The sequence below is a fragment of the Dermacentor albipictus genome, chromosome 3, assembly GCF_038994185.2.
Source record: "Dermacentor albipictus isolate Rhodes 1998 colony chromosome 3, USDA_Dalb.pri_finalv2, whole genome shotgun sequence".
Classification (NCBI taxonomy): Eukaryota; Metazoa; Arthropoda; class Arachnida; order Ixodida; family Ixodidae; genus Dermacentor; species Dermacentor albipictus.
The window spans coordinates 125,958,657-125,981,889 of record NC_091823.1 but is presented as its reverse complement, the minus strand read 5'-3'; the positions used below and the strand labels follow the sequence as shown (position 1 = coordinate 125,981,889).

Below are 23,233 nucleotides of genomic sequence, written 5' to 3'. Positions count from 1 at the left end.
CATTTCCACTTTTTGTTCGGGACTTCCTGCATTCTTATGAAAATGAATTGAAAATTGAAAGAACGGCGAAGTCGATGACAGGCGATCTTTGATTGCCAAAATATCCGCTTCTGCTGACCGCATTGGAGTAAGTTATGCGGCAATGTGCATTTCTCAACGGCAGTAAAGAGTGGTTCAGGACCTCTTTAAATAAAGTTGAGAGCATCTTGGCATAATAACTGTGTGAGATTAAGAACGCTGCATATTTTTGACAAGATCATTCCAATTATCCCTCAGTTTATTGTGCTAGAATTTACCCTACTCAATCCTAACGCAGATAACTTTAAACGGTCTCGAACATGCGTAGAAAGCCTTGAAGACTACTTGGCACCCCTATTTATGTTTTTTATTTTTCTGCACACGTTCGCAGTCTATTCAACAAAATAAACCTGTGTTTTATATGCCTGCAGACGTTACTTAGCCTTATGACCTGTATTCGGCACTAATGGTGCAAAACCTGTGGATCCCATGCGGTCAAGTAAGAGCAACTGAAACAGTAGCCTTAATAGATAAATATTAGCTCAGTTTCTATAGACAACTACTCAATGTATCTGTGAAAGCGATGACCGTAATTACGCATTAAGCGTTAGGGGCACTTATTTACTCAGTAGTGCTTATTCGACGACACGACACCCTGCAGGCTATTACTTGTTTTTGAACACGACGGCACTGGACTCACACCACCCTATGTCCAGAGTGTTCATGTCCAGCAGGAAGCCGACTGAAGCCACCTGCGTCACCTTCTGGTGGAGGGGTAAGGGCGCCCGAAGCCAACTGAATGTGTACAGGTGGGCCACTATAAACACGCTAAGGGACTACTCAATAATAAATTAGGCTATATTTTTAGGTGAAACCTGCAATATAAAACACTAAACGCGTTACTCGTTATAAAAGCGTGGTAGGCGAAAAAGTTTGTCGGTAGTGAAGGGTAGTGCGCGAGCTGACTTTTCTGTTTCTCTCTAGCGTCATATGCTCTGGTGATTTCTGGACGAGGCTGACTGTTCCATAAACAAAGGTATAAAATGATCACGTCCCATTCGAAATAAGCTTCAGGGCGAAAACTTGAGCACAAATAATAAATTTTTTAAATAACAAAATGTATCCTATACCACCGAAGCCTTGACGCAGCGATGGGGTCATCGGTGCGAAATTTAAAAATAATGTTTAGAACTCAATCAAATATGTTAGGGTGCTCTTTTTCTAATTTTTCTTGGCAGGCTGAAACCAGGAGTATTTCAGTAAGTGTAATATAGAAGTCTGAGGATAGATCACCATGGCTACCTTTTCTCCGTCCCTTCGCAGGCATTCATGCGTACGCCAGCAATACAGACGTTTCTTTTTAAGGAATACAAAAGGATGATACAAAGGATGATTTCTTTTTAAGGAATGCAAAATATTTTTTCTATCTTATACGTATAATATTTCATCGATTGCAACTGCAATGAACGATCACAAATTGCCATCACAATGTTTCTGTGGGCACCAGGAACACACTAGGAGAAGTAATGTAATGTTGTATTTCTCATCTTACTTCACAAGACATAACCATTCTTTATGCTTGTGTTGTAGGTGCAACATTTTAAACTTCCACACAAATCCACCACTCTCTTGTGCACTTACTTTTTAGTCCAATATGATGAAACTATGAGTTAAATCTAGATTTACAAAGGAATTGTCACAATAAAGCCTTTGATTGGGACGGAAATTGTACGAATTTGAACGCAATCGAAAAGCTGAACTTGAAGCGATGCGTGGAATCTCCTCTTGTGGGAACTTTGTAATTCTGTCGGCACCGGTCATGAAAGTTTCATGCATATACATAGGCAAAAGGAAAAAAAAAGAAATTCGTGTTGGTGTACTCGTGCGTTCTTGCAGTGTGTGGACCAGGCACAAAGTGATTAAACAGCACATTACATGGTAACCGAGGAAATCTAGGCGCACCTCTTTACCTCATCCGTGTGAGCGTGCGTACGTATACCGAACGCATAGCTAAACACACTTGCATATATCATTTTCAATGCTAGTGCTCGTGGGTGCGTACAGTTTTAAAATTCAAGCAATGTTTTATTTCATGAGCTCTCGCACATGGTACGACTAGAATTGCCTTCCCTCCACCGTTTTCACAATTCTTGTTGTTTCATTGTTTCATTTTGCAATTGGTAATATATTAGACTAACAGACTAGCGTTATTTTAAGTTATTGGGCTCTTCTGTGCTATAAATGTATGAAAATTTTAAAATTCAGTGGGTAGTAAACCTCTTATATCGGCAATGTTATATTTTTATGTTTAAGGTACTCTTAAATAAAGAAATCTATTATTTTCCCGTTGTCTCTAGGGAAAGTGAGGAGATGTTCTGACTAATGTTGAATGCTCGGCCCTACTTGGTTGCTGGCATTATGATACATGGTTACAGCACTAGAGAGCACGATTACATAAAGATGAGCTACACAGCACGGGCGCCGGGTCCTTGCTCAGCTTGTTTTTATGTCATGGTATGCTCTAGCGCTGTAGCCATGTATCATACTGAACAGACATTCGGAGCTCAGCCGCACCTCCCGCATTCGCGATGTGTGCTGAACGGTGACCTTATTGGACACCGTTTTACAGGTACACCAAAGAGACGGCGTTTCGGGACCCGCTGCTGTCGGTGCGCACAGACGATGAAGGCAGTTGGTGGAATGCGCGCTCGGTCACCGTCTCGGCCAAGACCTACTGGGCCGTGAGTTTTCTCTCTGTCTTGTAACTTACTGAAGCTTCTGAAAGACGGCACAAGTGAATTTATTGGACGCTTTTATAGGACGCATTGCCTTGATTGTGCTTGCGCACGTACACACACACACACACACACACACACACACACACACACACAGACAGACACACAAACATACGCGCGCGCACACGCACACACACGCACGCACACGCACACGCACACACACACATACACGCATATGGCTAATGACGGTGTGGAATGTCCGATGACCTCACGCACCGTAGAGTTAAAATTCACAGTGAGTTACAAGAGAGTTCATTTTTAAGGCATTTCGTGTGAATCGGCTGTGGGAAAATGTTAAATGCAACAGCAATACGTGCACACAGCGCACACGTTATTGCACGTATTCTCGAAACTACTTCGCAAATGTTCTCTGGCAAATTGCCGCGCCTTACGCACCAGTTGGTTTAAGCAAGCTTGTCCTACAAAGTGTGCCCTGTGGTTGTAACTAAAGAGTACGAGAAATATGGTATAAATTCATAATTAGTGAATTACATGATTAATCAGTGATTATTACAAGGACGTTTACATGTGAAATGAATATTTTCAAGCACTGCTCCCGAGTCACAAAACATTTGCTGCTTTATGTCTAGCAATGGGCGGAAATGTTCACTCGTGATGTTGGTATGCAAGCCATAAAGTCTATTTCAATATTCGTCCCGCTACTTGGAAGCAGAATTCTCTCATAAGAGCGCAAAGAGCGTTTTTCTTTCCAAGATGCATGTGTGTGCTTGCAAAGGCACACCATACCGTAGTGTATGGCATGTGTGTGTGGTTATCTGGAACACGTCTATTTAAGTCATGGAGTTTATAGCGTAATTGAGCCCCTTCAGGTTAATCACTAAAGAAGCGGACGTTACATACGTCCCAAATTACAATATGGAGGTGGATTTTTAGGAACGTTCACAAGTTAACTAGCGTTTTAAGTTTTTTCGGTCCATCTTAAGTTCGTATTGCTAACTTAACTAGAAATAGGGTAGCCATGTCTGCTCAGGTAAGTGTCACTTTGTGTAGACGCTGACAACCTAAGAATTACAAGGAAGCTCCACCCATAAAAATGCAGTACACCTGCTCTTAACCTTTGCAAGAGAGCTGAACCACTGGAGTCCACCCACAGCCTAAATACTAATGGTCGGCTAATCTAAATGTAGGCTAATTAGAAAATAAAAGCTAGCGGTTCCAAGATAAAATATTACCTTTGGCTGAGCAGTGACATCAGTATCTCCTGTAATATTTGCCTTGGTTTCTTCCACAAACTGTAGACGTAAAGACCGATCTGTAAAGTGAAAATTGTTGTCTAATACATCTGAAACCGCTTGACTACAGGTAAATAAGCGAATCTAATTGGCTGGCGCATCTATGCAAATTTTGTTTTAGTGGAACAGTGTAGAAATACGCTTTTAATTCTTAGGTTGTTACCGACTATAGATACGTATCCAAAATCTTCGAGAAAATGCATTTGTGTCACATCTAAGATTATTCAGAGCTGCTTGACACACTTGCTTGGTAAGCTGTTAATGGGGACGGTAATATATTTCATAGCACACTTCTAAGGGGCCGTGGAGACCCTTTCTAAATGATAATGAAAATACCGAAGTATTGAAGTGATTTACCTGACGAATCTACTGCCACAAATATAGTTTATTGGCCGTCAAGTTTAAGCGAAATTAGGGGTAGTTTAAAGTGGCCTCCGCATTGCCGTGCGCCTTTCTCTCCTCATTGCCGCTAGTGCGCGCGAAGAGGGGGAGAAGGGGGAGCAGCGAGAGTAGCAAAGCGGCACCAACCCCGACGCCCCTACCCAGAATTACGCGGGTCGCGCTTCAAAGTGTTGAATGTTTTCTTTGTTTTGTTCGTTATTCTTCTTTGCGGTGTGCTGGCCACTACTTCGGATTGGGGAGTGCGAATTGCTCGCTCGTACTCGTCCAGGCCACAGATATATTCTTCTTTAGCTTTTTTTGGCGTAGTTGGCCCATTCGTCACGACTCTTGGAACGGGCTGACGAGCCACGCTGGGCAAACTACGCTTGCTTCAACAATGGGCGACCGCTCGCTGTGTTGTCTGCACTCGAACACCCATGAACCCCGTACTTGTCCGCGTGTATCGACCAGATGACAGCTGAGATGAGTTTTGATCCCAAACTGCGCGTGGAGGAAACGTCCTCGAATCCGCTCCGTCAGTTGGGTGCGCAAGCATCACGTATGCCGCCATTCGGCCGCCTTGAGGCACTCGATAGCCCGTTCTGTTGCTACTTATGACATCCTTCCAACGCGCAACTCCTCACCAATACTGTTGCTTGCCAGAGATGTCGACAAATGCAAACCTCAACGAGAGCGTTGGCCAGCACATAAATGGCAAATAGTAGAGGTGGAACCACAGTACACAACTGTACGGAGTCAACTCAGCTTTCGTGCAGTGAATTTCACAGTGCTCACGCAGAAAGTGAAAGCGAAATCAGAAAGCTGGAAGAGCCCGCACAATCAGTGATTACCGGAACCGCCGATGCCATCGTGCTTACGGCACTGTTCGCAATGGAGGAGAAAACGCAGACTTTAGCAAACGATAGTCAATGGAGACAGGAAGTTCGAAAGCTAAGTCATCTTTCGTTCCTTTTCATATCGCACAGATTTCATTATTAATTCATCCAACTCAAAAATAGCGGTAATAGTATAACAGATAATAACGTATGCGTTCCTTTCACATTTTCTGATACCAGCTTCCCTGTGCGCCACCTTATCAGCGCGACCTGATATCTCACAATTTAGGTGAGGGAGTTGTAATCACGACATCTGCCCAAAAACACATAACAGCTGCTTGGCTCTTCCGCCAGTTTGTTATGGAGTGGCTGACGTCATAGCGACGAGTAGAGTAAGCGATCCATTATACGTGATTGTCAACTGGATGGTAGTATTTGACTCGCATGTTCACGGGAGTCTCACCTAAAGCTCGGGAACGGTCCATTACCATTGCCACAAGGTAGCCTAAAGAGAATAATTAAAACTATATTCAGTGAATCAACGTCCACCTATGCAGGTATTCAATCTCTTTAAACTGAATATGCCGTATTTCCCGCAAGAGCTTTTCTTTAAAGCTCGGTTCTAACTAAAACGGAAGCGATACTTCACAACAGCCCGCTCTTTTATGCGCAGCTTGTCTTCGAAGTCGTCGCCCCCGCTGGTGAAAAGCGTCAGTCTGGTGTCATGATCGACACAGTCGAATACGCGGACGGCGAATGCCCGCTTTACAGTGAGTAAATTTTATGGATATTGGATTACTTGTTTAAACATATATTTTGGTACAACCTTTGCGAAGCTTCAAAGGTTTAAACTTTTTTTTAATGTTTACGAACTTGCCAAGAAAGCATAGGGTTTTCGTTTACGAGCTCCGGCCCCAGAGGCTCCAAGTCGATATTTCTAAAAATATCAACGAAGTTGCTTGTGTTTTCAGCCACCCTGTGTTACCTTTTTTGCAGACTTGTGCACGTTTGAAGATGAGTGCCTTCCGTGGATAATTCCGGCAAAAGGTAAGTCAACGTTTCGGCCAAAAAATTCACCTAATGTACATCTTTGTTCTCACCCAACACCCCATTCCCTCCGTCCAAGCACTAAAAAAGCTATTTACCTAGTGGTATTTGTGTAGCAGTTCTTGGGAGAAATCGAAAAAAATTCCGACATTAGCCACCCTCCTTGATAATCTAAGTCAATGCGAAGCATTTCCCTCCTGCACGTGGCGCTAACGCCGAACAACGACCTCCAGGTAAATGCTCGCTAGCAGACCGCCACATTCGCAGGTCGAAACGCCTTGACGGCACATGATTAGAACCACAGGTGGTGGCATACGCTACACATCGCAAGAAATTTGTCTTTGACAAAGCGCTTTTGAAAGTACGCGTCAGTGCAAAGCCTCTGCACTCTTTCGCTCCTCTTCCACTTGATATTTTAAGGAGCCATTGAGATACCTGCAACTATAGAGGTCCACGCGGGACATAGCGCAATTTGCTTAACCAAGCCACCTTTATATGGGCGCACCTGTACCGGCAAGTGGAACAAGCAGAGGAGGCGCCAAGCGAGTAGCGGTGTGCGTGCAGGTGTGCGGGAGAGCGCAGGCATGCGCGTGGAGCAAGGAAGAGCCGAGCCAATAGCGGCCAACGAGCGGCCGTACGGGAGTGACCGTGCAACGGCGACAAACTCAATGACCTTGGGCAGCCTCACGTTTGTGGGCTCCGGCTAGACAAAGCAATGCTTCGCAATTAAAAGAAAGTTGAATTAGAACCCCTCCCATTCTGGAAACAGTGGTGCACGCGAAGCCTGTCCAACCCTAGGGGACGGGGAGACGCACTAAAGAGATATATGGTTGTTGGTGGATGAGAAACGGTGGATTCGTCTGGTGAGCACGTTCACGGGCCCGGTCCCACTGCCATTCCTTCAACGCAGCCTGCTGTTCGGCATAACCTACCAAACAAGGCCTCCCCATACGACTGCCGAGACACAATAAAGAGACATGGTTGTTTTGAGAAAAAAAAAAATAAGGGGGCGAGAAACGACGCTCGCGGAGCGGGTAAGGAGGGGAATCTGTCAAGCAGCTGTGGATGAGGAGGGTTTCCAGCCACCAGCTGTGGGTGTGGAGGGGTTGGTTTTTAGCATACGATGACAGCCACACCGGCGGGGCGATTCAGGCAATACGAGCTTGGCTTGAAAAAAAAATCAATCGTTGAGAGCATAAAGCTTTTCAAAGGGAATCGATCGGCTATCTAATCGCTCTCACTACATTTCAACAACCACCCACGCACGCAGCGCCCTAGAGGGTGCATACGTAGCGGAGCGCGCGGCCACGAAGCAGCTGCACTTGGCCGAATGCAAAAATAGTGAGGTGGAGTGTTCATTGGCACGCACAGGAGCAGGTCGCGTATAGTTCAGTGAATTAATGAATTAACTTTATTCCCCTTTTTAGAGAGGGGAGGGGCCGGGGGGAGAGAGGGAGGTCCAAGTATTCTAGTCCCAGCAGGCGTCCGTTACCATGTTATGTGGCTAGACGTCCGTCCACCAGTCGTGGTAGGCCTCCGCTACCTCCTCAACCCACCTCAGGACTCGGTCCTGTAGGGTGGGACCGGAGCAGCGCAGGGCAGTCTCCCGCAGCTCTTCGCTACTATTAATGGTTTGAGCGTGCGGGGGGTGGGAGTTTTGATGGGGCATTGTCACATGATATGGGAGAGATATGCTATCGAGACAGAGCAAAAGCTATACTTGGGTGTCGGGTGTGTGGCGGGAAAGAATAAGTGCAAAATGCGCGGGGTAAGAAAAGTGGGAGTTTCTAGTTGGCGCCATAGAATTTCTCTCTGGCGCGGTTTAGGCTCAGAGAGAGGTGGATACATTATCCGTTGGTATATCTAATGTGTACAAATTTCATGGAATGTGAAGGAGTGTGTCTTTATTGGTGTGTCGATGGGAGTCATTGGGTTCCAAAGTTAGGCCCAAATTTGCGGCCACTCGGTCCGTGAATCCTCGAGCAGCGGCATGAGCCATGTCGTTGCCTCGGAGTCCTTGGTGTGCTGGAGTCCAGACGAGAGCGATGTTGTTTTCTGGTGGGTGAGCGACAAGTAGAGAATGCGCGCAGTTGTTAATGTAGCCGTTACGGAAGTTCCGCATTGCAGTCTTAGAGTCACCAATGATGACGTCGCAATCGGGTAGTCCCGAGGCGAGTGCAAATCGGGCTCTTCCACGTCGCCCGCCGCGGTAGTCTTGACTAACGCTGAACAAGCAATGTTGCGCTGGTTGTCTACACCCGCTAGAGCATAACAATGTCTAGGGGTGTAGGCTGCAGCGTCCACTTAGTAGACTCCTTCAGCCTGTCTATAGCTGCGTCGTAGCGCCTTGGCTCGAAGTTTGCGGCATTTGACGTGAAATTCGGGGTGCATGTTTGTGGGTAGGGGCTGGATGTAGGTTAGGCGGTGTATGTCTGGAGGAAGTTGATTTCGCTTGCTCTTGTTTAATGGCGGTGCATGATGAAGCTGTCTCAGCATCTCACGCCCAGCTTCAGTGGGGGTGAGTCTGTGGTATAGCGATGATAGATGTGCTTCGGTTAATTCTTGAAGGGTATTTAGTGTGGCTGTGGCCATCACACTTTGTGTAGATGCTCTAATTGGAACACCAAGAGCGTCTTTCTGTATCTTGCGGATCAAGCAATTCACAGTATCATCTTCCTGCTGAGAGAGTGAGAGAGCGTAGAATTAATGTATATGCTCTAACATATACGGTAACGCTATGATCGCGTGCTGCTCAGCACCGCCATTCGCCAGCTTCAAAACATTGAAAGACGCTTAAGCTTGGCTTTTAAAAGCGGATCACGACAGCATTCAAAGATCCCTGACTGCTTCTCAAGCTTCCCGACAACTGCAACCTATGTAACCATAATGTTTACCGGGAAACCCTGGCGGCGAACGCTATGCCCGAAGGCGAGCTTTATGATAGAAACGCAGCCTCGTGCGTGGGCTGTTCTTCGGTTATTGTTTCGGACTTTTAATATTTCAGTTTCAGAAGATTTACCTTAAAACCCATGCGCTGCCAGTGTTTTCTTTCATGACATTTGCTGCTTGCCTGTCATTTCCGAAATTCCGAGGAACACCATTGTAAAGCATGAAAGACAAGGTATGAGCAACTTTAGTAGTAGAAAGGAACTTCAGTGCCGTACAGATACACAGGGCAACTTTCACTAATAGGACGCCCGACGCTGGACATCGACACCAGATTTTCTGTGACATGGGGCAATTAACGCTATCGTCCTAAAAACTGCTGTAACAAACTGACGCACCTCGCTTAGTACAGAAACGTCTTGTAAAATGTGTTCTCATGCGCCCGCAGAATTGCCCGAGGAGGCCACTAGAGGCCGCGAAAATCCCAATGAGTCCGTAGCGCCTGGAAGTTAGCGGGCGAGCGCAACACACCGAGTGGGCTCGCGCGTATTAGATACAGCTATGGTCACCTACAGCAACGAAGAAAGCGGTTAGACATTAAAAAGTGTTTTCGTTAAAGCAGGCTTAGTTTTTATGAAAGGCTGGTAGGGGGTATATAACATTTAAAATGTGGAACGTAATGAACCACTTTCAAGTGCTACGGCAGAAAGGTTGCTTAGATTATCCAAAAAGAAAAGCTGCTATAAAGTAAGAATTTTGGCTGGTTGATACATGCTGCATAAAAAACGAGTAATAGCACAGGCTACATGACATAAGATGGAAACGCACAACGCTTTTGATAATTAGGGCTTCGTCAGTATCCTTATGTCCTATGTCTTGCGCTGTTACTTGTTTTTTTATGCAATACACATACCGACCAGCCCAAATTAGTACTCCATAGCAGTTTTCAGTCCCACAGCCAAACTACTGTGCAAACATTTACTATAGATTTTCCAGAGCCAATGGTCCCCCTTTTTTTAACTACCGCGATGCGTTGCCTGAAGCCACATGTTTTGTTTATGGACCTACATTGCGTAGCCATCTGCCTGCGTAACATTCGAAAGTAGTTAGTACTACGATAGCCGACTTACCTGATCAAGCAAGAAGATCAAAACCTGATGTGATAGTGTTGATAGCATTTTTTTTGCACCCGGAAAGTGGTACATTCTTCATTCAATAGGTGTCACTGAGGCTACAACACATTGTAAGCACTCTCAAGAAGTAAAACCCGATCCCTTCTCCCTAGCAGAGGAATATTATTAGCTCTGACAAGCTGTGTTAACTTCCCCGCGTCAACTACTTTTCTCTATTGCATGGTTGATGTTCTGCTTGGAACATCTGCGCAAGGATTCATCAGCAATGAAGTTTAATTTTTACTGGTGCATTTCCAACACTTCTTATTTGCTTTTGATCTCCCAACAGGCGAAGAGTCAAGGTTCGAGGTTGAACGGGCTGGATCCTTCAGTAAGCTCTCTAAAGACCACACAACATCTACCGTGGAAGGTGAGACCTCTTGAACCTTACATTGCACGTCGATTTCAATCCCTATCACTAATTATTTAGGAAGAGATTACGGAGCCTATGCAACCCGGATATGAGGCGTGATACAAGCGAAACGCTGAGAAAGGGGATTTATTCTGATCGTAGGTGCGAGCTTTCAGAAAATTTACTCTGATTTGAAATAGGCCGTTGTATCGTCACAGTTGCGAAAAAAACAAGGAATACATTTCGAATACAACAAAATGATATGAATATAAAATACATTATGCAGTGTTAATTTGGCAACGTGCCATACTATATTGCATCTTCACCTCCATATTTGTACAAAAAAAAGAAAAACATGAGAACAAGGCTACTTTGTCTACGTAAACGTAGATGCTTCTTCTGGCAAGTGACAATGACTTATAAACAAAAAATTGCATTTTCAACTTGGTAACAAACCAGTCAACAACATGCGCCGGATTGAGAAGTGATTATGTCATTGAGCTTCTGGTCTGAGCAGGATATAGACCAGCGGCTATACAAATACATCCTAGCAAATGTAAATATAGCGGAGCTAGAAATGCGAATAGGGCTAAATCAGTGCACTGATGCTGACAAATTAAAGCGGAAAATAAAAGCCGTTGCCCCAAACGGAAACCAGCTGGGTTTTCTCGTCTGTATATTACGTAAGAGGAAACCAATACGAGCAGAAATTATTGCCGCATGTCAGCTAGAGCAACATGTGGCAAGATTAGAGCAAGATTAGCACAATATAGCTGTCGAAACTATACACCGCATTGGAAGCGCAACGTATCAGAAGGCATATTTCACTGTGATGCCGATGTTATGATTGCTTGAACATCTCAGTACCGACACAAATATTATACCGTGATACCGTCCATGTGAACCCGTACAAAAAAAATTATTGAGAAGGCATTAAAATATTGTTGGTCAATGTTGAGTTTTTTATTGAGGAGTTATTGAGAGTATGTTGGAGAATTGTTGGGTTGAGTGTTGAGCACTCTTGAATATTGGCCACTGAAATCGAATTGAAACACCATTGGGTACCTCAATGTTGAATAATTGTTAAGTTACCATGAAAGTCCATTGTGCTTAGACGTCCCGTTGTGTTCGTTTTGTTGAACAGTTGCTGAGTTACCATTGATTCTGCGTTGAACTAACGTTGTGGTAGTTCTGTTGACCTGTTGTTGAGTTATTATTGCCACAGCATTCAAACGCATATTGTGGCACAGTTGAGATGCCATTGAGTGAGCTCACCTTCAGGTAATCTTTCTGGACTTGCACAAAGCTAATTAAAGCACTTTTTCGGGACTTTTTTCCTATACCCAGCAACTAAGTGTTACCTCAGTCAATAAAGAGATAAGGAAAGGCTAATACCTTGAACGATAAGAGAAAAATAATTATTTAGCACAGAAAATTGGTAGTAACACATGGCTAACACAATTCCAAACAGCCAAATAAATGGTCACCTGCACTTTCAGTATCAAGCACCCCAGAAATAGTCTTACAGTATGAGAAAAGGTTCCAATGACTCCACAGCCCGATTGCTGAGACAGTGAAAAACGCAAATAAATCATATACGAAACACCAATTACCTCAATTTCGCAGATAAAATGTTATTAAAATAGCACCAGAATTTTGCTGCATAAAATACATCAAGGTTGCATAAAAATTGGGACAAAGCAGCAACTGAAAGACAGAGGGAGCTACAGCGCACCCATGTTGAAAACGATTTCAAGGAAAATGATATATATGCATATTTAAGTTTACAATTTTCCCTCCAACATATAGAACAAGAACGCATGCACTTAGAGCATAAAAAGGTTCATGTGCCTGGAGAATGCAGCGCAGTACAAAGAAGCGTCATGAGAACCGAAAAGTAGATCTTACTACGAATGCTTGCAACCTACAATCAGGCATGTGCCATGTCATGCCTTGAATGGATGAAATTCATAAATCTTACACACAAAGGAAGTTACCATCACTCTTATTGGCTTTCTCAGGGGACGCCTTAAAATTGAACTAGAAAAATGTACTCAGTGTCAAAAACAAAGAGAAGATAAGACCCTACAGCGTTCTTCCTGAAATGAACAGCGCAAATAACTTCATGTATCAATTCTATGGACACTTCGCCAATTCGGTGTACATTTATATTTCACAACCACCCAAACAGTGACGAGAAGGATGAATTAAGGTAGGAACACACATGAACGCTGACTCAAGTAGAAGTTTATTCGTGAAGACGAAGATTTTAAACACACTGGCCAACTTCACAAAGAAAAAGCCATGGATGCGCAGCATACACAGCCCGGCACAACAAAAAAGGACCGAAATACGTCCTGTAGAATAAACATGTGCGCCAAAAACTAACAAAAACATGAAAACTGAAAGGTTTCTCCTGTAAGCTATAGTAACGAGAAGTACTGTAGCAACTCTTTCACACTAAGGGTCACAGAAATCTTGTTTATGAATATTTCTTCGTGATCAATAAATAATGCTTCCATAAGTCCTTTTGTGTTCTGGTCTCTGTGATGAAAGAATCGTTCTTTCTGCTCTATACCGCAACACCAGAGGAGTTCCAGAGGCAATATTTATTGATCACAAACGAAACAATTGCGTAACCAAGTTATCTGTTGCCCTTAGTGGGAAAAAGTTGTTCTCAAAAGAGTATTTTCCGATGGGTAGTATCACTTATCGGACAAATCTTTCGCTTTTTCAATAGATTTGACCGATAGTTCTCGTTTTTCACGCACGTTTATTCGACATGACATGGCTTTTTCATATTTTTTTCTTGTCGCACGTGGCTGTTTCTGCTACGCACGCACGGATTTTTACCTTTGCCAAGTTGACCAGTGTGTTTAATACCTTTGTCATCAAAAGTAAACATTTAATAGAGCTTGCGCTCGTGTGTGCTCCTACCTATTTCATCGTCCGCCTCTGTTCGTGCTGCTGTTTACAGTAGCCGCGTACCACTTGGTTAGGCTGGTAAACATTCTCACAAACAAAAGTAAATGCCTCCCCTCAAAAGGTTGCCCATCCTTTACTACTAAACGCCAGAGCAAATCGAAAGTAAGCCTTCACAGCGTCCATGCGGCAGCTAGTACACCACAGAGCAACAAAAAAAAATAGTTGAAAATCCCACTTGATGGAGTGGCAACAGAGATGCGAGCTTGCTAGTGAATCAGCCACATATCAACGGGTGTCTCTTGCACGACGCCGAGGTGCTTTTGGCGTAGAACACTTTAGTATCTGGGAATTTACTGCATACGTAACCTGTGAGAAGGGAATGTGGACAGAAAATGAGATTGCGCGGATTAAGAATCTGCCACACACTGCACATAACTACGCACGAAATAGAAGTACACACTATACTGGCAAGTAAAAATTTGCGACTCTTTACGAGTGCCGTCGAGAAAAGGAAGGAATGGGTTGCTACGGTAAATGTTAGCTAAAACACGCACAGCGATGTTTCACAGTGGGGAAAATATTCCCGGCTCTCTCGCAGAACCAAAGACCACGCGACAGTGCATAGCCCATACCAAACAGATATCGAATCTTTGGGTAGAAGTCCAGTAGAAGGAATGACGTAAACACACGCCGAGAGCGATGCGAGCGTGAGTGTGCCTGTACGAGGGAGAACATGTACCGCTTCTTTGAAGCTAGCCGCTCCGGCGTGGCTCCGATCATCCCGCGCGATTTGTGTGCAGAACGTCGCGTACACGCCCTTGCGTTGCGCGGTAGCGTCCGCGCAGTGAGCTAGCTTCATGCACGCGTCATTCTTCACCGCGCAAACGGTGCTCGAGTGCGACGCTTAGCTCGAGGCGACAACGCGCCGATTGGCGCTCCTTTCGCTTCTGGAAACGCATATTCGGATCGGTCCAACTCAAAGAGGCAGCAGAGAACGGTGGCATGTTTCGGTTATCGCCTATTAAAATTGTACAGTACGCCTTCAACGGCAAACCGCCGCGCTAGATAAAGATGCTTACTGCGGTAGTTTTGGCGGTGATAGACGATAAGGTGAGCCCGTCGGCGGCTGTGTTCTTTGACCACGTCACCACACATTCTGTTCATTTGCGCCGTGTATCCGTGTACAGTCACCGCGCGGAAGCTGTGACTAATCGGTTGGCCGTTCTCCGAAAATCCCAGAGAGGCGAAATATATTTCGCGGTGCGCCGCATCATTAGCCGCAACCTAAATCGAGGCGCGCTTAACCGCTACGGCACAAAAGGTGATCACACTAACCGTATGGTATACGATGAGCTACTACGGAAAAAAATAATTCTGATGTTCCACGTGCCAAACCAACGATCTGATTATGAGGCACGTCGTAGTTGGGGACTCCGTATTAATTTTGACTTCCTGGAAATTTTTACGTGCATACAATTCACAATGCACGAGCGTTTTTGCATTCCGCTCCTTTAAAATGCGGCCGCTGCAGGGATCGTATCCACGACCTACAGCCCCAAATTGCTACGGAGGCCGCCATAGTTACGAAATGCGTAAGCGTGAAGTGCAACACTGCCTTCCAGTACGAGTGTCGTACAAGCGTAGCACAGCTGCACACCTGCTGCACGATTATTTGTCGCGGTTCTCCTAAACTCGTAGTGCCTGCCTAAATACCTTGAAAGGCAGCGCGCCTCTCACGTATCGGAACGCGATAACAAGTGCTTAGACGGCATACGTGAGCCCCCATGAAAAATGACGTGGCCACTGCACAAAATTATCACTGCGCAGAGAAGCCGATCCTTATGTTCCAATTGTGTTCTCTCATACAAATGAAGGAAACGTTATTAGACAGGAACAAATGAAGCAATGCAATTTTACGCACATGGGGCGCCGCTGCCTCTTCGCCTACCATTGTTTCAAACGAAGTGACGGTGGCAGCGTGAGTTAGTATCGCGCGCATTTGCTCCGGGGCATGCGGTTTGCTTCAAGAAAGTGAACCGTGTGCTTAACACGTCACGCTCGTCAATGTCAAAATAGAAAAGAAGGCTACGTGCCCAAGAAAACGAGATTACTTACCTATCTTCAGAAGTGCGGCTGCGACCGTTTCGGGATGCCTTCTCTTAAACAGGCATCATGGCCTCTGCCGCGCAACTCGTCAAAACCGTCAAGCTCGCACATCAGTAGAAGACTAGTTGTTGGGTGAGCCAACGACTTCACCGGATAAACGTCCCACTTATGGTCGTTAAAGCATTTCACTAAAATGTGCGTCATGATGTCCGAAAAGAAAATACTTTCATCAAGAAGCACGAGGCGTGAACCACCGCACAACTGCAACCTAATAACTGAGTCCGAAAGCCGTTCACAGCTTCACATGGTTTCACTATCGTATTCAGTTATAAAAACCTTTCAAACACAAAATAACGGCACTTAAGAACGTCTAATTATTTAGCAATAATTTTTCATCAACTACCCTTTATAAATTTTAAGAACTACCTAATAATTAGCGTAAAGAACAAATACTACGACCAAAAAATGCGACTACGAAACTAGCGGTAACCGTGTGGACTGTTGCAAAAGGGTGCGCAAAACGAAGCTCGCTTGCGCCCGCTTGCGCGCACACATACACACCAGAACGCTGCCTTAATGTTTGTCACGCCACCTATAAATAAAAATTACTACTAGTTTTGCTATTTTTACAAAAATAAATTTTCTAAAATAGTTTGTAGCGCTTTTGCAGATGACAAAGTGACAAGTAAGGTACAATAAGAGTCCGTTACCTGTGTTTCTTTCATTTCCCTTTGGTGTTCTTAACTGAACATACGAGACCTGCAGGCTTGGAACACGAAAGGTCGACAGTTCGGCGAGGCTCAAATAAATCGCGTGCTTCTTGCAAGGCGAGAGACGGGAGCAGCCGCAGATACAGCTATTAGCTGTGATACTGTTGGGACGGTTGCTGAATCTGAAGCTCTTTGAAGTCAATGGTTATATCGGCTGCGCGCTGCGATCTCAAAGCGCGTTCATTCTTTAATCTCTAGTACCACGGACATTGGAGAAAAAACTATATTTGCTTTACGAACAGAGGGCACGTCGCAGGAAATTCGAAGACCTCACCCGTGTATGTTTGTAGCGCGTGCGCGCTTGCATCCTACGGTTCCCACAGTGCGTCCGGTGCTCGAAGGTAGCGTCGTCGCCTGTCGGCACCTGTCTTATCGCCGGCCGCGCTGCCGCCGTGTCTACTTTTGGGGAACTCCACATGCGCGTAGTCACCGTGTTTGCAAGTGAATTTCGCATTCTTCTGCTCCCCGAAACGTGCTCATTTCGGAACGTACTAATGGTTAGGTCATCTAGTGTATGTTAAAACGACGATGGCATTTGTACACCGGCGAAGACATAAATCGTTATGAACTTGGGCGGTCATGAATCTAGTCTAACGTTGCAGTTTTTACGTAGCGAAAATGGCTACGAAAGTGGGGCGGTCCCGGAGATTGGCGCTTCAAGGCGCCAGCTGTAGCGACAGCACCAGGAAGTGGCACGCGGCGCACACGCCAAGCATTTCAGAGCTTACTGGCTTTCGAATGAGAGGAGTATGCACGCTCTCGTGGCCTATTGGTTAGAGTACCGGGCTCGACGGCCGACGTTCGATTCCACCTCATCGGTCACACATAATTTTCTATTAATGAAAGCGAGGCGAAAGAAGAACCTACCTGCCGCAAAGTGACAGGAATGAGGTTGGAACGCATCGCAAAACATGTTTGGAATGTCTTCATATGCGAGTCCTAATTATTGTATACTGGACTCAACTGCTACACAACAAAAGAACAACTAGAAAAATCAACACAAATTACCCAATAAATTTTTTATTGAGAACACTCAACGGTAATATTGTTGTGCAAGGGTTGAGTGAACTCAATTGCTCTTGAAAATTTCTTGAAGTCCGTTGTTTCAACAATTCCCCAACAATATATCAATGGTTAATCAACACTGATTTTTGTACTGGTCAGTACACGGTTCAAGGAGTCCGTTAAGAGCGGATGTTAATATATACCGCGCCTTATGATTTCGGAATAAGAAAAATGATGGCACTACAAAACCGCTCAGAAGATTAGCAAACCGGAGCACTGATTTGCGCACTAGGAATGAACCCTGAGTACTGCTATAGAGCTTTTGCTTAGAAATTGGCAGCTTATGAAGTGCAGCAGAAATTAGAGCAGCACTATTGTTGCCATTCTGTAGATTAAAATAAATAAGTAGCGCAAAGTAAACGAAGCAATAATAATTATACTAATCGTGCTCGGAATGTCTTACAGATGGCTGACTCGCTTCATGTTCTACCGCGCTGTCTGAGTTGTGTTTATGTCCAACACTCTCCGCGCTTTCAATTTATGACGCACCGAATGACAAACATATTCATTTTAGAGTTCCTTAAGTCTTCTCCAAGGCGATGGTCAGGTGAAGAATCGGATTGGCAAGCAGTCTCACGCGGCTACCCATCATCCTTTTTCTCTCTTGAAAGTAACACCATGCTCACCAGCCTGACGAATGCCGAAAACAAAATGACGGTAAAAAGAGAACTAGGCACAACGACCAGGATCAAACGCGCCATTTTCATGAAAACTGCAAACGATGGCCACAAGAAGTTTTAATCAAGCATCTCCGTGGCCTTTTAATGACTGGACAGATGCTATACCGGGTGAAAAAAAAAGCTTTTTGCTTTCTGGGTTGTTTTACCGCATGATTTGGCGTCTTTTCCAGCATAAGCTCACTAGTCCAGCAAGAAATAATCATATGTTCATGATTTGTGCCAGTGTCCGCTAGTATCACCTGATTCGACAGCTCCTGCTTCGTGAAGCATGCGAAGTCTAGACCATGCGACGATGAGCGATAAAAAAAAGGCCACAGGAGTTCATGCCAGCCATGTGTAATACGTATGGCACAACATATCCAAGTTGAACCAATTATTTCTTCCACCTTGTAAACTGTTAAAATTTGTGAAATGTGAGGCTGCATGAGAGAAAAACATCTCGAATGCAATAGTAAAATAATAATTGCATTTGAAATTTGTTCGTATGGTACTGCACCGTATTCGTGGCGGATGCCCTTAGCAAAAAATAAAAATTAATAAAAACGTCTGTTCAATTCGCAAACTTCATCAATTATGTTACCCCGTGCGCACTGTGTTATGCTGTCATATCTCGTTGGCAGGTTACTACCTTCTCTATAAGAGCCCCGGTATCAAGGGGAACCGGACATCGTTGGAACTGCGCGAGCCATCGCGCTACTTAGGTTCATGCGTATCCCTGTGGTACTTCCTGCCTTCTGTACCGGATGGAGTCAGTTTACTGCTACACTCAGAAAGCGTCGCCGATGGAACCAACACCTGGAAGCAGAGGCGGTTTCGCTTGTCTCGTGCAAGAGTGAGTGATAGTGAATATTTAGTGCAATGATGAAAGCGTGTATGACGTTGCTTTTTTCGTTGACCTTTTCCTTTTGGAAATGGGTAGAGATAAAAATTAGCCTTATGCTCATGCTATTCCAAGCGCGGAATGATAGGGCGACGACGGAATAAGGCACACAAGCAGCACCAATTAATACGTTCACTAATTAGGGTACGGAATAACTTACCTTCAGTGCAACCAGCAAAAGAAGAGTAGTAAAAATGAGTACCAAGTCATTCACGAAACTGGCGCCGGCTGGCGCCGGATTTATCACTTGTTTTTATACATCATAATTTCCGCTGCGCCAGAATCCTTGACTCGAGGGACGTGAATGCGTAGAAACCACAAAAAGTTATTAGCAGCATCGTGATATCTGCGCAAATGATTTGCCCTAGTGCCATTAGGTTGTATGTTTAAAGGTTTTGTACAACCTTTAAACATGCACTGAAACCATTAAACATGTACTTTTAACATGTACTGCTAAGTGTAAGCTTTGTGAGCCCACTAGGGTGAAATTAAAATTGGGCACGCTTGCGTTGTAAGCTTTCGTAATCATAATCAGCGACATGCATAACATTGGTGTGGTGAAGGGCTCTTAGCCCACGAGAGACGTTGTTTTCACCATCCGTTTCACTGGACTCTGAAATAGTCTATTCCTTATGGCTGATAAGTTAAAAAAATAGCGTACCTTTTCCCCTGTCTTAGTCTTTCTTTATCCTGTACATATTAGCGGCATGAAATTTTGCTTGTCATTGCATGTCAGGGTTAGAGAAAGGGGGCACTAGAAACACAGCATGACTGTAGGTTTAAGTACTTACAATTGCAAACCTCTTACGTTATTGTAATGATCTGACGTCCCAGCTGATGATTGTGGAGACTAAACGTTCCGATGACCATTACCATCGTTGCCATAGGCCAAAAATTCAGTTCGGCCGCCTTTTGTTGAAGGCAAATCCCCGTGCTATCTAACACCTAACTATCAATAAATATATCTATGCGGGTTGCAACTTCGTTGTTCTCCCTGCTATATCTTTTCTTTTTTCTAGCAAGTTCCCATTGAGGCGATCGCCGGAAGTAGCACCGATGGATTTCTTGCAATCGACGACTTGCTCATTGATAACACCGACTGCAACGACGAAAGTAAGTGCCGCCTGCACTACGACATTCCGCCAGAAATTTGAAACTCAAGGCAATGATAGACCTTTTATTGTTCATTTTCGATAGCAATATTGTGTTTGTTTAGCTTCTACAGTAACCATGAAACGACGAGTTTTTACTAGCTTTTGTATGAGTTTAGAGGGTGTACTTTATTTCGTTCCTTCAACGATTTCGAGCGCAAATAAGCAGCTAGAAATTTCATGTGAGGGAACGGTCGCCCAAACAATATGTAACTTTGAATGCCTGCCATTGACGTCGCCTGCTCGTTTGGAAGTTAGTAGGTAATTTGCGCGTAACGGCATATAGATTCTTAAAACCCGGAAACATCAGCAGAAATGATGAATGAATACATCCGACACTTCATTCAAAGAATTCTTTTTTAATTTGGTGCTCGCATTAGTTAAAGGATGTAATACGTAGCTATTCCTGGCGTACGTACAATCTGACTACAGAGGCCTATCACGCTATAAAAGTGGCGATAGCGTTTATGTAGTTAACAATACGCCAAAATTGTCTAAGTGCGCGGTGGAAGCCATGACCAGCGACATTAAACAAATGATGCGTACCAGTCTTACGTTTATTTTACACTAACGCACTCCTTGCTTCTGATCTGAGCAACTGCAATCTTGTTTGATGCAGTGGTACTGAAACATGGCTGAGTAGTTTAATAGTTTTACAGGGCAATGCCATGCGCACTATGTTGAGACACTCAATAAGAAACTCACTACTTATTTGCTTGGAAAGTACAAGGTCTTGTGAGTTAATAGTGAGCATGACTATCCTCACTCAAAATCTTGTAAAAACGAGGTACTCCGCAAAAGCTAACTTCTACGAACGTTGCTAATTTGCGACAACATACGACATTTTGCCTCAACCAACACACTGAATACTAGTTAATTCCAAGCCCGCTTGCCAATTATGAATTTCAGACATGTGCTTACTATTTTACAACTGGCCCAATAAACGTAAACGAACTAATGAAGAGTTTTCCCATGTATCATAAAATGCTTCTCACTTGTTTCTTTGAGTGGCTTTTTTTGTCCGACATTTTTCCGGATTTTATAAGCTCGAACTAATTATGATTATATTCTGCGATCCCACATTCCGTATTGTACGTATGTTGTACGTACGTGATGTTGTTGGCCTGCTTCCTAGAGGATGTGGTGCTAGTCAAGATGCTGTTGCGACGCTGTTTTTTTTTTCTCACCATACCCGCCACTTCCATGCATATATTGTGGTGGTGAAATAGTGTATATCCCAATCTAAATATGCGGTGGCATCCAACATATATTCTATTCGCGTACATCGTCTAGAATTTACGCACTCCTTTGGCGGCACCAGTGTATACAGTGATGACATGCCTCCTAATAAAAAGGTGTAGTTCGTTAGCGGGAGCGAAGCATTGGCAACACTGACCGATGGGAAAAGGTTTGAGGGTGCCCTTCCTGCGCAAGTCAAAATATACTAAAGCACTGAAAACGCGTCGTCGAGAACACGCACGTGGTCGAAGCTCGCCTGAGGTTAGCGACCAGCGAGAGTTTTGGTCGATGGTTAGCGGGAAAAAATGCCACGGGGTCTAATGGAGGAAGGGATATGATGTACTGATTGCCAAGGTACCGTATTGGGAGTATAGGCGACAGGTATAGAGGTGCCGCGGAGGTTACTTAAGCCATGTTCCGGAAGCATGGCATAGAAAATTGAGCTGCCTTGCACAGTGCGACTCGACGTTCTCGTGAATCTCTCGCCTTCTTTTTGGAAAGGCAGTGCAGCACCTACAAATAGACTGATAAGGAACTCTGAAAAGAATGTCGGCATCAGAAAATAAACTAACGTCGCTAACACGCAATATAACACCATTTATCAGGCATTCTAACCAGCATAATAACATTAAAAAGTCAATGGAAAACAGGTTCGGAAACAAAACATAAAAACATACTAAAACAGCTAGGAAACTATGGCTGGCCAAAAGCTTCAGTGCAAGCTGAGGGGTCTAATGAGGTGTTATGCAGCACCTTTTAAAGGTTATATGGAGTGAAGAACTGCTGATAAAGTCAAATCACGCCTGTGAAAGACAACGGGCTCGAAGCTAAAGTTCATACTACAGCGTTAGTGTGCGAGCGGGAGAATAGAGCGGTACTCACAAAGCTTTCTCATGAGTCCATAAAGTTTTCTGTTCGTATGTGTTCTTCCCCATCGACATGGGGTCTTCGTTAATAATACGTCCAGCATCAAGAGCAGCTGGCATGCGCTTCTACGGAGAGCTTTTACACAAGAACATTTTTATGAGCCCGGGCCCCGGCCCATTGCTCTAACGTTGCTAACCATAATTTATGCACTAATTTTCTATGGTTCAATGATGCATGGCTTTCAAGGTTACACACTCAGCGCTACACAGTGCCGACTATATCCTTCCGTTGATTGCCCCTCGCGCAGGCCAGTCGCGGCGCGCTGAGTTCCAGTGCGGCGACGGCAAGATGGTGCCGCGCGACCGAGTGTGCGACTTCGTGGCCGACTGCGACGACCGCGCCGACGAGCGGAGCTGCGGACAGTGCGGCTTCGGCGAGGACGCATGCGGCTGGAACTTGGACAGTGCCCGAAACCGGGACACGACAGCCTGGCAGCTGGTTCCCATAGGGCTGGTTCCCGAGTCGCCACCCAATGGAGCCGACCGCCGACGTCACGGTCAGTTAGTACTGGATACTGTGCAGTGCGCAACCGAACGCGAGAAAGAACAGCGCGTGTTTGGCCGGGCATTGATATGAGAAGTGGATTCCTTGGCTTCCTGCACGTTGCCAGGGTGGGGCGATATCATAACATAGGTTTTCGAGGCAACCATGCAGGCAGTCCTAGGCACACGATCTTTAGGTCGCCCATTGAAAATTTTTTTTTTATGCAGGAAAATAAAGCCATGTATACAGGCTAATATTGACAGACGA

General features: G+C 44.7%; 1 protein-coding gene across 3 annotated transcripts in view; it reads left to right on the top strand.

Annotated features, from left to right (window-relative positions):
- The window catches only part of LOC135909438 (MAM and LDL-receptor class A domain-containing protein 1-like), a 269,210-nt gene that overhangs the window by 136,168 nt on the left and 109,809 nt on the right, over positions 1 to 23,233 (top strand). For all 3 annotated transcript variants that reach the window (XM_065441393.1, XM_065441392.1, XM_065441394.1), the window contains exons 28-35: positions 680 to 827; positions 2,648 to 2,759; positions 5,957 to 6,053; positions 6,280 to 6,330; positions 10,678 to 10,758; positions 18,907 to 19,118; positions 20,186 to 20,279; positions 22,731 to 22,979. In XM_065441393.1, coding sequence (XP_065297465.1) covers positions 680 to 827; positions 2,648 to 2,759; positions 5,957 to 6,053; positions 6,280 to 6,330; positions 10,678 to 10,758; positions 18,907 to 19,118; positions 20,186 to 20,279; positions 22,731 to 22,979 — 1,044 coding nt within the window. The remainder of the gene's footprint in view (positions 1 to 679; positions 828 to 2,647; positions 2,760 to 5,956; positions 6,054 to 6,279; positions 6,331 to 10,677; positions 10,759 to 18,906; positions 19,119 to 20,185; positions 20,280 to 22,730; positions 22,980 to 23,233) is intronic.